Here is a 14,405-nt window from a genome sequence, read left to right as displayed (position 1 = left end):
ACAGAGGGTAGGAAGAGAAAACAGACAAGCAGCAGAGTTGTGGGGATGGAGTGGGATCTAGGACTGGCTGGACAAAGAGGCTGGGGCAAGGAGCCAGGGAGGGGGCTTTAATTCTGGCATTTCCTTACTTTAGAATGCTTGACTTTGCAACCTTAGTGTTCTTTCAACTGTAGTTTATTTATGTGTAAGGTTCTGTGACCAGTGTAAACTTAGCCCAGCACATTGGGTGGGGGGAAAGGAAGAAGGAATCTGTGTTTTCCCCTGTCCCAGGTCAGTGTAATAGCAGAGTTGCTTCATTCATTTCCACAGGGGAAAATGGCATAAGTGCCATCCTCTGGCCCTGCTCCAGTTTATCTTCCCCTTCCTACCGCATCCTAGCCAAACCTATCTACCCTCTGAAGCACGTAGGCCGAAATTTTTGAAAATGGCTAATGACTTGGGATGCCTAATTTGAAACACTGAAAATCAGGCCCCCTTTAAGGTAACTCCTGAACATCTACCTTCTGAAAAACAAACCCCTTTAAAGTGTCTCAAGTTGAGTACTCAAAAATTTGAGGAGCCCAAAATCATTAACTCACTTTGGAAAATTTTGGCCATGGAGTCCCCCACAAACCTGTATTCAGCAGTACAATGGCGTATGTATTTCCTCTTTGGTGTCCTCAGAATCTCTTCCACATAACAGACAATGGCGGCTGCTGCTGCTGTCTATATGTGAAGGTTTGCTGGTATGGTTGACTTCATGCTGTTCTTAAAAAGCCCTGTTAAGTTCTGGGTGGTGGGTTTTTTTTGTTTGTTTGTTTGTTTTCTTCTTCCTCTAATTCAGCTAACTGTAATTAATTGAGTGGTTTCTTTATATTCAGGCAAGCCAAAGTAGATGTGAGAACAGCAACTGCTAAAGTTGATGAAATGACCAAGTTGTTAGTGGACCTTCAAGCCCAGATGGAGAGAAAGGTATTCTAGCATAACTGAAAGTTTTAGTGATTGTCCTGTTACAAACATGAAACTTAAATTTACTTAAAATTGTTTGTTTCCATATCGTGCATTTCATTTTTTGTGCTCAAGCAGAGTTCAGAAAAAATGTCAGAGTAATTGCTGTGATTTCTAGGAAGAAGATGTAGTATCTGCTCAGGAGAGAGAGGAAGCATCAGACAAACGCTTGCAGCAATTGCAGTCTAGCATAAAACAATTGGAGACGAGGTAAAGAGATGAATGATGTCATTGAATGTGATTGATGATATTTTTAGAAGAGACATGAAAGCAGAGGTTTTCTAAATGTCTGAGTTCTATAATTTTGAGTAATCTAGTTCTCCATTTCTTATGCAGATGATATTTATCCTAGATTACTCATATTTTATCTGCTTCATTTCCCTACCCTCTGAGTAGCCTCTGGCTTCCTTCTTCTCACCTGAGTAAAGACTAGAAGACCACAGATCACTTGATCTTACTTATCAGTCTGTGCATAGGTCCCAAGTTTCAGAAATTTTATTTACATCAGCTGGAGTGGTACTGCTAAAGCTCCAAACATCAGTTTGAAAGTATTTCCTTGAATTGGCCCCTTTTGGGATGCATACAGCCTTCCTCTATATTAAAACAAGTAAAAGCTGGTTTCAAGTATCAGTTTGGAACTCTTGAGACTAGTAAGGACACTGTAACAACACACTAAGGCAAACTTCTTTTCGGTGGTAAATGTCAGTGATAAAGATTTATTGAATATCTAATAAAGAGGATATTTTATGATATTTATAATGCTTTCAATTATAGCATTACCTACTAATGTACTTGAGGATGACTAAGGGTTTTTATTACAATATCTCTTCTTTCCCCTGTCCCTCCCCCTTTTATTGCCAAAGAGCTAATTTGGCTGAACAAATTAATTCTGGGCCAAAATTTTGCACTAAATTGTTTTAACCATCAAACGTTTGTCAGATGACTTGATAACTGAAGTTTCTTATTGAAGTATTTATAGCTCTTCTAAGGTGATCGTTTCTAACAGATTCACATTTTTGTTCCTGCTTCATGGGTGTGACTAGCAGAATCACTGTAGCTAAAGAATCTAGCAACCAGCCAGTACAAGAGCACTGGCCTACTTGTAACAATAGGGGCTCTTATTGCCTTGAAGTGTTGCAGAAGCTGAAGTGCTTTACAGTGGCTTTTGAGAACTTTTGCCTAAACTAAGCATGATAGTCTTCTTTTATCTGTTTGAAACTGGACCTGAAGTGATCACCCAGCCATAGTTAATATAATGGGTTTTTTTGTGTCCATATATATTTTGTCTTGTAGATATTCAAAAATAAATAACTTGGCTGCTTCAAAAACTACTCTAGGTGTAATCATAAAATGTTGATTACAGTCCATCATTACCATCAACTTTAATGCCTGATCTGAGCCCAGCTACATTCCTGAGTATGCATTAAAGGCTGGCTGTGTCCTGCCTTCCCTCATGTCAACCAATAATGTAAATCATGTTACAGCAATAAGGCTATTTAGAACTAGTATAAAACTACAAGCCCTTTCTCAGTGCTCATGCAATTCCGTCTGGGTGTGTGTGCGCGTGCATACACACAAAGAATTGTATCAGCACTGGGAAAACCTGGTCGTTTTACAGTAGCTCTAGCTAGTATTATTGCTTGAATGTGATTGACATTATTGCTTGGCATGAGGGAGTGCAGGAAACAAATGGTTATATTTTATGTAAAAATGTATTGCAACGTACAAATTTTATATGAGAGAGAGTATATGTATGTATATATAGTGTATGTATGTATATATACACACACACACACACACATTGTTACATAAAATTTTTATTGCCATGTCCCAATTACTCCTCCCTGCCTCCTCATAAAGGGAAACTATTGAAAAAGGCCAAGAGGAATAAGCAGAGCATTTATATAACACTGTTTGTTTAAGGTGTGCCTGTTCCTTTTGTTTAATATGTGATGTTAGAACCATTTGGTAGTGGTATAACAAACTGACTTGCCTTGGCAAAGATTATGATTTAAGATGGATAAGTATCAAAAGAATTAAAAAAAAAAAAAAAGATATTAAAATGGCAAGTTGTAGCACAAGCCTGCAACCCAGTATAGGTATCTCTGAATAGCAGTACCCTTCTCATTTTAATTATGTGCCAAATGTTCAAAGTTAACTCCTTTCATTGTATTTCTGTCTGGGACATAGTGATGGAGGATTAAGAGGACATATTTAAAAAATGAGAATGCCAGAGAATTTAAACATAATATTTTACAAGTAAATTTGTACTTTCTATATATGAGAACAACTAGTTTGCAGGAGTGAACGTGTTTTAGCAAGATGCCTGTTCTGCCAATGAGGATCTGAGTGTTCTAACTTTCTAGATTATGTGTAGCTGTACAAGACGCTGAACAGTTGAGAACAGAGAGGACTGCTCTCGAAAAACAAACTAGAGAGCTACAGACAAAGTGTGCAGATCTAGAAGAGGAAAAATACGATGCTATAGTAAAAGTCCGAGACAGCATGCAACTCTTAGAAGAAGCTAACCTACAAAAAAACCAGGTAAGACAAGGCATCAAGACACATTCTTTACCACATCATTGAATACTTGAAGTTACTAAGGGCCTGTTCACACGACAAAAATCCATCAAGGGGACTCAGTTACAACACAATTGCCTCCTGACCCTATTGCAATACATTTTATTTTTACTGTGTAAAGGACCTAACTGTGATGCAACTATTCTAAAGCCTGGTTTTGTGTAGTAGACCTGTCCAAAGTTTTAGCCTGTTTAAATAACCTAGCCAGGATTTTCCAAAAGTGACTTAGTGATTTCTGAGGCATCCATTTTTGGGTGCTCAACTTGAAAACACATTTAGGGGGAATGCTTTTGAGTGGGTGGTGATTAGCATTTTCTAAAAATCAAGCCTTTAGGCAATTAAAAGTAGTTTGACTTACATTTGCTGACAAGTTGTTACTTTCATGCACATTTAGTGGATTGTAACCAGCAGCAAATGAAGCCCAGCTAGTTCAAATTTGTTGGAATAAATTATTTAAACCTTAAAGAGTTTGTATTTGTTCTAATCAGTATCAAGCAGCTAGAAGAGTTAAGTGTGACTAGCCCTCTTTGTAACCTAAATATCCTTTTCAAATTGAGGCATTTCATGGGCAGCAGAATAAGTGGTTGTTGTATCTCCAAAGTAAAAACAAAACACAATAGTTAGTGCTTTATTTTTAGTGTTTTCTCTCTTTCTTGGTAGTAGCTCTGTGATAAAGGGGCTAGATTCTGCCTGCCTGAAAGTTGGGACTGAATGTCCAATGGAAGGAGGCTGCCCCTTTTCCAGAATGGGGTTCCAAACAATGACAAAACGCAAAAGTGCTAGGGTTATTGCTATAGCCAGCTGTCTGTTTAATTAGAGGAAGACGACCAGCTGGGAGACCCCTGGCTGAAAGAGAGAAATAGAATCGAGTCAGGGATGGATTATGTGCAAGGTCAATTTTATTCCTTTCTCCCCCACAGCTTCCCATCCACTGCTGCCCATCAAACAGGTTCTAGTCCCTGGTCTCTTGGAGCTTCCACACTGCCCATTCACTCTGCCCGCTCGAACACACACTGGGGGGCCATCAGCTGAAATATCTACGGCCAGCATATCCCCTCCTTTGCCCACCAATTCCCTGGCCAGAGCAGCTACAGAACCTACTCTACCCACTGATCCTACCTGCTGCAGCTCCCCTTCTTAGCCAGGTTCTGTTTTCTGGTAGAGGGAGAGCAGGGAGTTGATTTCTCTCCAGCGATTACAGATAGTCTTTGGAGCTGTCAACTGCCACTTCCTGGCAAGCACAATGTGACTCCTACATCTAGGCTTTAGAGCCTTAAATTAGGAAAACCAAGGGGGAAAGAGTAAAAGTTTAAAAATAATGTATTTTTTTTTTTAAATTTAAGAAAGGGAAACTACTATTCTTCTATTGCTCAATTTGAAATGTGTCATTGAAGATGACACTTAAATAGCATATATAAAAAGGCAGGTGTTTAAGAAGGTTAAGATTAGTATATTAGTACTACAACTACTGCACTTTTCATCCAAGTTTTTTCAGCAGAGCATTTGATGCTCAGTTCTTCATTGAGTATGTGGTAGTGTGGATCCCACTGTAGGTGGACATACACCTGGTGTGTGTGTGTGTGTGTGAGCTCAGATCTTTTTTTTATTTGCAGTGTCCATCAGGGCCAGTGATATCATGTAAAGTGTTATGTCAGAAAGAAATGGTTCAGTAAAAATTACTTTACTTGCAGTACATGTCTGAAACACTAATTGAACAGATACAGAAGTAAATATCTTGCTTGCTTACGGGTAACAGGTTAGCATAATCCTGTTATAAGAACAAAATTAAATTATAGTAGAATCCAGCTAATTGGCAATAATCACTGGAAGATGCTTTGTAAATTACTGAATTTTGCAAATTAGGAAGTGAGCAAGTGCAAAAAATAAAGGATGAAGCATCAAAAATGTACTTGTAATATCTTTGTTTGAACTCTATGGTAAGGGAGCTTTTATGCTTGTTAGGAGATTGTTCTCTTTGAGCTGTGGGAACACATCCATCATGATGATACAAGGCACCCATTCCACTATCATGTTAACATGCTCAAAAATGTGGAATTGAGATAGTGTATTTAGTTGGAAAAGCTGGGGCCTATGGAAAGGAAATCCATTAAAAAGGGTGAAGAATTTTAACAAGTATACAAAGGGGAAATGAAAGTACAAGGTTTGTTTCCATTTATTTCAACAAAAGAAAAGTCAGGAAACTGAGCAAAGAGTGCTGGAGATAAAGATTTGAAAATCTTTATCTATTCTGTGTTTTACAGATATATTTTTAGGTATGGGAATTGTCACCAGGACCTTAATTGCTGCCAGAAAACTTGTTTCTTGTATTCTGAGCATGGGTTATTCCTCACTGTTCCTAGTCCCAGTTAAAAGCTTCTGAGAATATTCTTACCTCTTCGTATGAGTTCCTCCATTTTTCTTCCTCATAACCTGTCGTGGTCAACCTTCAAGAGTTGTTTGTGCTAAGATTTTATCTAAAAGGGCATCCTGACATACCAACTGGTTGCATTTTACTGGCTTGCAGAAAGCATACATGACAATCACCCATTCTCATGTCCAAGTTTATTGCCTTCCTGACATGCTTGAGTTCAGATAGCCAATAGAATGAAAAACTCAACACAATTCCTAACTTTTTTGTATCAGAGAGTGATATTCTGATGCCATTTTGCAAGCCATTATTTCTTTTTCTGTTTACTAAAGATTGTCATCACTGACATTTTTTTAATGAAAGATCACACAGTTTTTATTAAAGATAATTCTGGTTATAGTATTTCAAATTGTTTTCTCTAGGCCCTGCTCGGAGAAAAGCAAAAAGAAGGGGAGATAGAAAATATGAAAGAAGCAATTTCTCAGCTTGTACAAGATGCTGCTGCAAGAACTAGAAAGGAAGTATGTTATCCTCTTACAGCCCAGTCTTCTGCATAATTTCCAATGCTAATTGAATTAGTGTCGTTTGAATAAACATTCTTTTTATTTACTTCTTAAAACACTGTGTAGCGAGTTCATGATAATTTCAGCAGTATATCAGTCTGTTCTTCATTGAATATGTAGTAGTGTGGATCACAGTGTAGGTGGACATGCACCTGGTATGTGAGAGATCAGATTTTTTTGATTTGCAGTGTCCATCAGGGCCACACATGTGTCCTGTGCCGTCTCATGCTCCCATGTGAAGGTATAAAGGGTGGTGCAGATGTAGCTTTTCCTCAGTTTCCTCTTACTGCCTGTGGCAGCGAGACAGAACCTGGTGAGTGTCCAATCCACTAATTCTTAGCTCAGACTAACTTCTACAAGTGTTCAAGAAAATCTTCAGAACTATTTATCTTCTCTGTTGACTATAATGAACTCTCTCCATCCATCTGAACAGAACTCTACCACTAGATCACCCCTCCTCGCCCCCATACATAGACCTCTCTATACAGGGCTTATTAACATGGTGAACTCAAAATCTGCATGCTTTAAGCCCTGTCCATCCTGACTAATCCCCTTGAAAGATGGGCACATCAGCTGTGTCTTCTGTCAGAGGGAATCTTGAGCAGATAAGTGTTCTCACAGAGAATAAGCAGACTCAAGTCATGGGATGTGAGGCTAAAGCTCCATCTTCTGGAACAGTCCATGAAGGTCTCATTACACCCTGAGGATACAAGCTCCAGAGTGCTGCTGGCAGACAAGCCAGCTTCAGGCAGCGCACCACCTAATAGACAAGCAACACTGAAGAAAGCAGTGCCCAGGTAAGAGCCAGCACCCACACCTCTGATGTCAAAGTCTGGCCACTTCAAACACAAAAAGCGTACTCAAGGCAGATCCTATAATGACAGACACTGTAAAATAAATCCATCAAATCCCACACATTATCAAGGATTGTGGAGAAGTAATAACCTGCAGTGCAGCAGACTCCTTTGGCACCCATCCTGGCTCCAAAAACTCATCCGCTGATTTGATGCTCACTGTGGAGTATGAGCCTAGAGGAGAGCCAAGACCATACATCTACTGTCATTGGTATAAACTCTGGTATTTGAGAGCACCGTACACTTTTGGTATCCTCCCAGGAGGAGGTCTGCTTCTCAGCGTCACCAAGGTGTACGTTCTCCCTGTCTTCCAGCAGGGAACCCTATTCTGTGAGGCTGTTGTTCAACTCCACAGATAGAACTACTGGCTTGCCCTACCACTGGCTCAGGGCTCAGCTGCCACCACCTCTTCACGAATGGCACTGGACGAACCAATATTCAACAAGTTAGCTATATTCCTAAAGTGTGCCTCCATGTTCCTCTTAGGAATACTGGGGCCTATCATTTCAAGCATTGAGAAGCAGATGACCAGCCCTCTTGAGAAAGGTGATACTATCATTTGCCCTTTCCCCGAGCATCCGGGGGCCAAGACCATCTACACCAGCATACCAGGAAGAGCTGGATCCAGGGACAGAGTGGCACCAAATGCCCCGTTTTCACTGCCAAAGGACTTTCATTTTCATTACTAAATGAAGCAGTATTCTCCAGACTGGATGACTTTGAAGTGTTCCAGGAGCTCCTTTTGGGGATTACTGAGACTCTGCATATCAAGACCTTGGCTGTATCAGAGGAATCCTACAAACCGTTTAACATCTTGTCAGCTTCTGGTCCAGCCAGGATCTTCCTCCCCATAAATGAAGGACTGCCTAACCCTGCCAGTGCTCAGAGGCAGACACTGGCCATGATAACACCCATTGCAAAATGAGTCAGGAAGGGGTGGGATTTGAGTATTACTATGCTTCCCCAATTCAGGCTTCTTAGTAGCGTCAGTGAGACCAAAAAAAAGTTGAAGTAGAGTAAGAGGACTCACAAGGACCCCAAAAGTCTTAGCCTTAACCTACTGCAACTACAGGTAGCTTACTTCCAGACCTTACTGGCCAAATATTACTTCTAACATGGGACAGGGTGACATGCTTCCTGACAAAGCTCCTGCATGACAGCAGAGAGGAACTTAAAGACATAATTAAGCAAGGTGAACTACTGACCAAGACAGCCCTGCAAGTCATGATGGGCACCTCTGATGCAGGGACCAGGTGTGTGACTGCCACTGTGACAATTGCCATTCATCATGGTGTCAGGCACAGGGCATCCCAAGAAAGGTATAGGTCACAATCGAGGACTTGCCACTACCAGAGACTGTTTGCTATGGATTCAGGAGATTCTCATACAAAGCAGGAAGCCTTCTATCAGCAAGACTTCTTGAAATAGAAAAGATTTTTCCATGGTTACGTCAACACTGCTCACCTTACCATCAAGACTATCTTTCTTGTGGCCATCACCTCAACTCACAGTCAGTGAGCTCCAAGCCCTTATGGCTGAACCACCTTGTACTTCTTTCCATCGAGATGAGGTGGTGCTGAAATCATATTCCAAGTTCATCCATAAGGTGGTCTCTGAATGAATTTCACCTGAACTAATCAATTACTTTACCCATTTTTGTTGCCAAGGGCACACTTGATGTCATGAGAAAAGAAACTGCATACTTTCAACATGTCCAGAGCTTTGTTTTATTACCTTAACAGGACCAAGCCTTTCAGGCTGTCTCTCCATCTCTTTGTGGCCCTATCTGGCCTGTCAAAAGGCCAAGCCTTCTCATCCTAGAATCTCCAAGCAGATCATACAGTGCATTTCCACCTGATATCAGATGGCTGGCAAACCTTTTTTTCAAAATATCAAGGCACTGTGCACCAGGGCACAAGCAGCAGCATCTGCCTGCATAAGGAACATTTCAATGCAAGAGCTACAATGTGGAGTAACCAGTGACTTGTTTTAAACATTTAAGCTCTTACCCCATGGCAGCCAAGTCAGAAGCCAAGTTCAGGAAAGCGGTACTGCAGTCTATTTGACTGATTGTAGCTGAAACTCCTCACTCCCACCATCCAAGGAGGACACTGCTTGCCAGTTACCTGCAGTGGGATCCACATTGACTACACCATCTCAAAGAATGGTTATTTACAGTAATTGTGGTTATTTAATACATTGTTGTCAGTGTGAATCCCACTTTTCAGAATCCACAGCTACTTAGAGTTTTGAGTTGAGAGGGACCTGAGGGAGGGTTATAGTCACTGTCCTTTATGTTCTTGCATGGGAGAATGAGGCAGCACAGGGCACATGTGCAGCTCTGACAGACACTATTAAAAATAAAATAAAATCTTGCATACATGAGGCACATGCATTTATGATGGGATCCATGCAGACTGTCGCATCTCAAAGAACCACAGTTGCTGCAGGGTAAGTAACTGTTCTTTTCATTTTGAAGTATTAGTAAGCCCTGAACAACTATAGCACAATTACTTGGATAGGTAGAAATCTTGAGCTGAATAAGGTGCCTAGAGGCAGTGGTGGAGCTAGGCTGCTATTTTAGGAGAAGGGGGCTCTCCTCCCATCCTGCTGGTTAGAGGTAAGATGTGTGAGGGGAAAGAGAGAAGCATTTTGATGAGAGGGTGGTGCAGGCTGGGAGATAATGAAGAAAGTAAATGAGGTAAGGCAGTTATTGAATATAGAGAGGGAGGAAGAAGGAATGCGTGGGAGAGACTGCACTTGTAACTGTTTAAATTTGAGCTCTGCCATTCATTCATTCATTCATTCATTCATACCACACACACAGAATGATCTGTAAATGTTCTGTGATATGATCTTGTAAAGAAATCTATATTTTGGTGCCCACATGCTGTTTCTCCAGAGTTAGAAAATGTGTATATTAAAATTATTACATAGAGGGATTTTAATAGGTTTGAGTATAAAAAAAACAACCAAGAATGAAAATACATTCATTTTTTCTAGTGTGTTTTAACACAATAAAATTTTAGTAATTTTTTTTTGCAGTGGACTACAAAAATGAGATTTGAATAATATCCATCTTGCACAGTCAAGGGTATAAGCATGTTTTTTAAAAAAACCAAAACAGCCAGGGGCATTTTGACCACAGCTTTTTACCATCTCTCATTGCATATATATTTAATGTTGATGGGCTGCTAAGAAGACTTTTTTCAGATGGTTTTATCAACTGTCTTGTGTGGTAATCATTAGCTGGGCCAGAACCCCAAACATACCTCCCAGATATTTGGAAAACTACTTCCTTGGCTATTTTCTTTTTTTGTGAAGAAGCTTATAAACACTACTCTAGTTCTCTGTGATATATTACTATTATTTCAATCAATTGATTTTGATTTTGGGGGTTAAATTTTGTTTTAATTCACCTTGGATACATATTTGAGACAACTGATTCTATACTTTTTTAAAGAAAACAAGCAACATCTTCAACTACATTTAGGAATGATTTCAAAATCTGTTTACTTCACACCTACTTTTTAACTACAATATTTATGTTTAATAAAATGTAGCTTTGCAGATACATAGTTCTTCTTCGAGTGCTTGCTCATATCCATTCCATTAGGTGTGTGCGCGCCGCGTGCACGATCGTCGGAAGATTTTTACCCTAGCAACACCGGCGGGTCGGCTGTGGAGCCCCCTAGAGTGGCGCCTTCATGGCGCTGAATATATACCCCAGCCGACCCGGCGCCCCCTCAGTTCCTTCTTACCGCCCCTGATGGTCGTTGGAACTGTGGAGCGCTGCTTAGCTGTTCTCCACTTTCCCTAGCTTAGTTAGTCATTCGCAGTTATAGTTATAGTTGTAGTTCTAGTGTTTATAGTTAAATAGTTAAATAGTTTAAAGTTGTTTAGTTGTTATTGTAGTTTAGGGGATTAGGGGGGTCGTTTCCCCCCCTTTCTCCCCCGACCGCGGGGCCGGGCTCATGCCCAACGCTCCCGGTTTCAAGCAGTGCGCCTCCTGCGCTAAACCTATGCCCACGAGCGACCCGCACGACTCCTGTCTGAAGTGCCTGGGAGAGTCCCATCAAACAGATAAGTGCAAGATCTGTAAGGCCTTCAGACCAAGGACCAAGAAGGAGCGGGACTTTCGGCTCCGGCAACTCCTGATGGAGGCGGCACTTAGTCCGGACGCTCCATCTACAAGTCAGGCCCCGGCACCTAGCGCCTCGGTGCGCAGTGCCCCGGCGGCACCGGCTATGACGACCACGCGAGTGGCGTCGGATAAGCCTCCCCGGCACCGAACCTCGTCGGCACCGCAAGTACAGCAAGTGCCTCGGCGCCGGTCATTATCCCCGGGGCATAAAAAAGCCCATAAGACGGGGACCTCTGTGCCGAAGACGCCGGCTCCCCCAGTGCCGGGGGTAGAGCCGCGTCCACCGGTGGAGCACCGGAAACAGGTGCCTCCAGCACCGTCGACTCCGGCACCGAGGCCGTTGAGTCCGGTGCAGATAGCGTCTCCACCGAGACCGGCGGTGATACAGTGCCTCCCGTCGACTCCAGAGACCTTCGCGGCGGCGAGAGACTTAATAGCTCTCACGGAGCCGGCACCGCCCCAACCACCGGCACCGACGGCACCGTTGACTCGCCCGGTCCAGTCGAGGGGGAAACCTGCCTTGATGCGCCCTCCATCGCAAGGGCTGGAACCTCGGCACCGATCCAGGTCCCGAAGCAGGTCCCCACGCCGCTCGCAGTCCCGGCACCGAATATCGCCTCGGCACCGGTCGTACTCGCGGCCAAGATCTTCTTCGCGGCACCGCTCTACGTCTCGGCACCGCTATGATCGTCGGCACCGATCAACGTCGAGACGTAGTTCTCGGCACCGCTACGGTCGACGCTCGACGTCGAGAGGCCGCTCCCGGCACCGGGCATACTCCAGGTCCTCGTCGAGGTCCAGATCCGACTCCCGGCACCGACGAGGTCATCGGCACCGGTCGCGGTCCCGGCACCGATCGCCGGCACCGCGTAGAGATAGATCATCTCCGGACCGGCACCGTGCGGCACCGCAGCCCACGGGAATCGTCTCGACGCTCTCGGCACCGCCGTGGCCATCGAGATCGGTGTCCCGCTCCTCGGAGGACCTCTCGAGGTCGGCATACCCCCCTCAGGGGCAAGCCGAGGAACAGGACTTAGGACACTGGCAGGACACAGGGGACCATTTCCATGGCCCATCTCATTGGTCGTTTTGGACCCCGTGGGCGTACCATCAGGCGCAAGGGGCTCCAATTGCTTCGACCTCTCGCTCCGGTCGCTCCGTCAGAAGGGCCCCGGAGTCCACCATTTCTCGGCCTCCGCCAGGGGGCATGGAGGCTTCCGTGTCCACACCACCGGACGCCCTGGACCCAGGCGCAGGTGACGTTCCAGCCCAGGAGCAGGGAGAACAGGACCAGCCCTTGGATCCTGTTCCACCGGAGGCATCTTCCTCTTCTTCTCCGGATGAGGCAGTGGCGGGCACATCGTGCACAGGCCCACCTCCAATAGATCTTCGGGCCCACCAGGATCTTCTGCGCAGGATGGCCCGTAACATGGACCTGCAGGCGGAGGAGATAGTGGAGGTGCACGACCCGATCGTGAATATCCTCGGAGCGGATGCCCCATCGAGGGTGGCGTTACCCCTGATCCGCACGATTCAGGCCAATGCTTCTACGATATGGCAGACTCCTGCCTCTATCCCGCCCACAGCGAGAGGGGTGGAAAGGAAATACTTTGTCCCGTCTAAAGACTACGGGTACTTGTATACCCACCCTCAGCCGTGTTCTCTGGTGGTGGCATCAGTGAACGCAAGGGAGCGCCACGGTCAGCAGGCCGCAGCGCCCAAATCAAAGGAGGCTAAGCGCCTCGATTTATTCGGCCATAAAGTTTACTCAGCCGGGGGGCTGCAACTTAGAGCGGCTAATCAACAGGCGCTCTTGAGCCGCTATAGTTTTAACTCCTGGAACTCTATGGGGAAGTTCAAGGAGTTGGTTCCCCAAGAGTCCAGGGAGGAGTTTGGAGCCCTGGTAGAGGAGGGTAAGAAGGTGGCTCGGACCTCCTTACAGGCCTCCTTAGACATAGCGGACTCTGCTGCGAGAACCCTGGCCTCAGGTATCGCTATGCGGAGGATCTCCTGGCTCCAGGTTTCGGGTCTGCCTCAGGAACTGCAGCAAACCCTGCAGGATCTACCCTTCGAAGGTCAAGGGTTGTTTTCTGAAAAGACGGACTCTCGCCTGCAGAGCCTCAAGGACTCCAGGACGATCATGCGTTCCTTGGGGATGCATGTTGTGGGCCCTCAGCGCAGGCCATTTAGACCGCAGCCTCAGCGCTTCTACCCCCCCCCCCGCCTCGTCAGAGACAGGACTCGGCCCGGAGGCGAGGGCGAGGTGGTAGAAGAAGGTGGACCGGCCCTCAACCTGGTCAGAACCAGGGGCCACCTAGACCACCTTCAGGCCCTAGGCAGAACTTTTGAAGGTGCGGTCGAGGACGGCGCCCCAGTCATCCCCCAGGATCCAGCCCCCTCCTTTCGGGATCGCCTCTCCCACTTCCACCGTGTTTGGTGCCTTATAACTTCGGACCGTTGGGTCCTTCGCACGGTGGAGAGGGGATACGCTATCCAGTTTTCTTCAATCCCCCCCTCCCACCCCCCTTCCCCGTCCCTCTTCAGGGACCCTTCTCACGAGCAACTTCTTATACAGGAAGTTTCTACGCTCCTCGCTATGGGGGCCATAGAGGAGGTTCCAGTGGAATTAAGGGGCAGGGGATTCTATTCCCGTTACTTCCTCATTCCCAAGTCCAAAGGAGGTCTGCGACCCATCTTGGACTTGCGCGGACTCAACAAATTCGTAGTAAAGTTGAAGTTCCGCATGGTCTCTCTGGGGGCCATTATCCCTTCCCTCGATCCTGGAGACTGGTTCGCCGCCCTCGACATGAAAGACGCATACTTTCACATTGCTATTTACCCGCCTCACAGACGCTTCCTGCGATTCGTGGTAAACAGGGTGCACTACCAATTTGCAGTCCTTCCCTTCG

The 14,405-nt window shown here is 44.9% G+C and overlaps 1 protein-coding gene across 11 annotated transcripts in view; it reads left to right on the top strand.

The window, feature by feature from the left end:
* SCLT1 (sodium channel and clathrin linker 1) overlaps positions 1-14,405 on the top strand; it is a 120,447-nt gene that overhangs the window by 32,395 nt on the left and 73,647 nt on the right. For all 11 annotated transcript variants that reach the window (XR_006176801.2, XR_010601778.1, XR_010601777.1 and 8 more), the window contains exons 11-14: positions 861-951; positions 1,106-1,197; positions 3,354-3,531; positions 6,358-6,456. Coding sequence is in view for 7 of the 11 variants with exons in the window: in XM_005282740.5 (XP_005282797.2) it covers positions 861-951; positions 1,106-1,197; positions 3,354-3,531; positions 6,358-6,456 (460 nt within the window). In the remaining 4 variants the exon portion in view is untranslated. The remainder of the gene's footprint in view (positions 1-860; positions 952-1,105; positions 1,198-3,353; positions 3,532-6,357; positions 6,457-14,405) is intronic.

This window comes from Chrysemys picta, chromosome 5 (assembly GCF_011386835.1).
Source record: "Chrysemys picta bellii isolate R12L10 chromosome 5, ASM1138683v2, whole genome shotgun sequence".
NCBI lineage: Eukaryota > Metazoa > Chordata > Testudines > Emydidae > Chrysemys > Chrysemys picta.
This window is presented reverse-complemented; position numbering and strand designations above follow the sequence as displayed.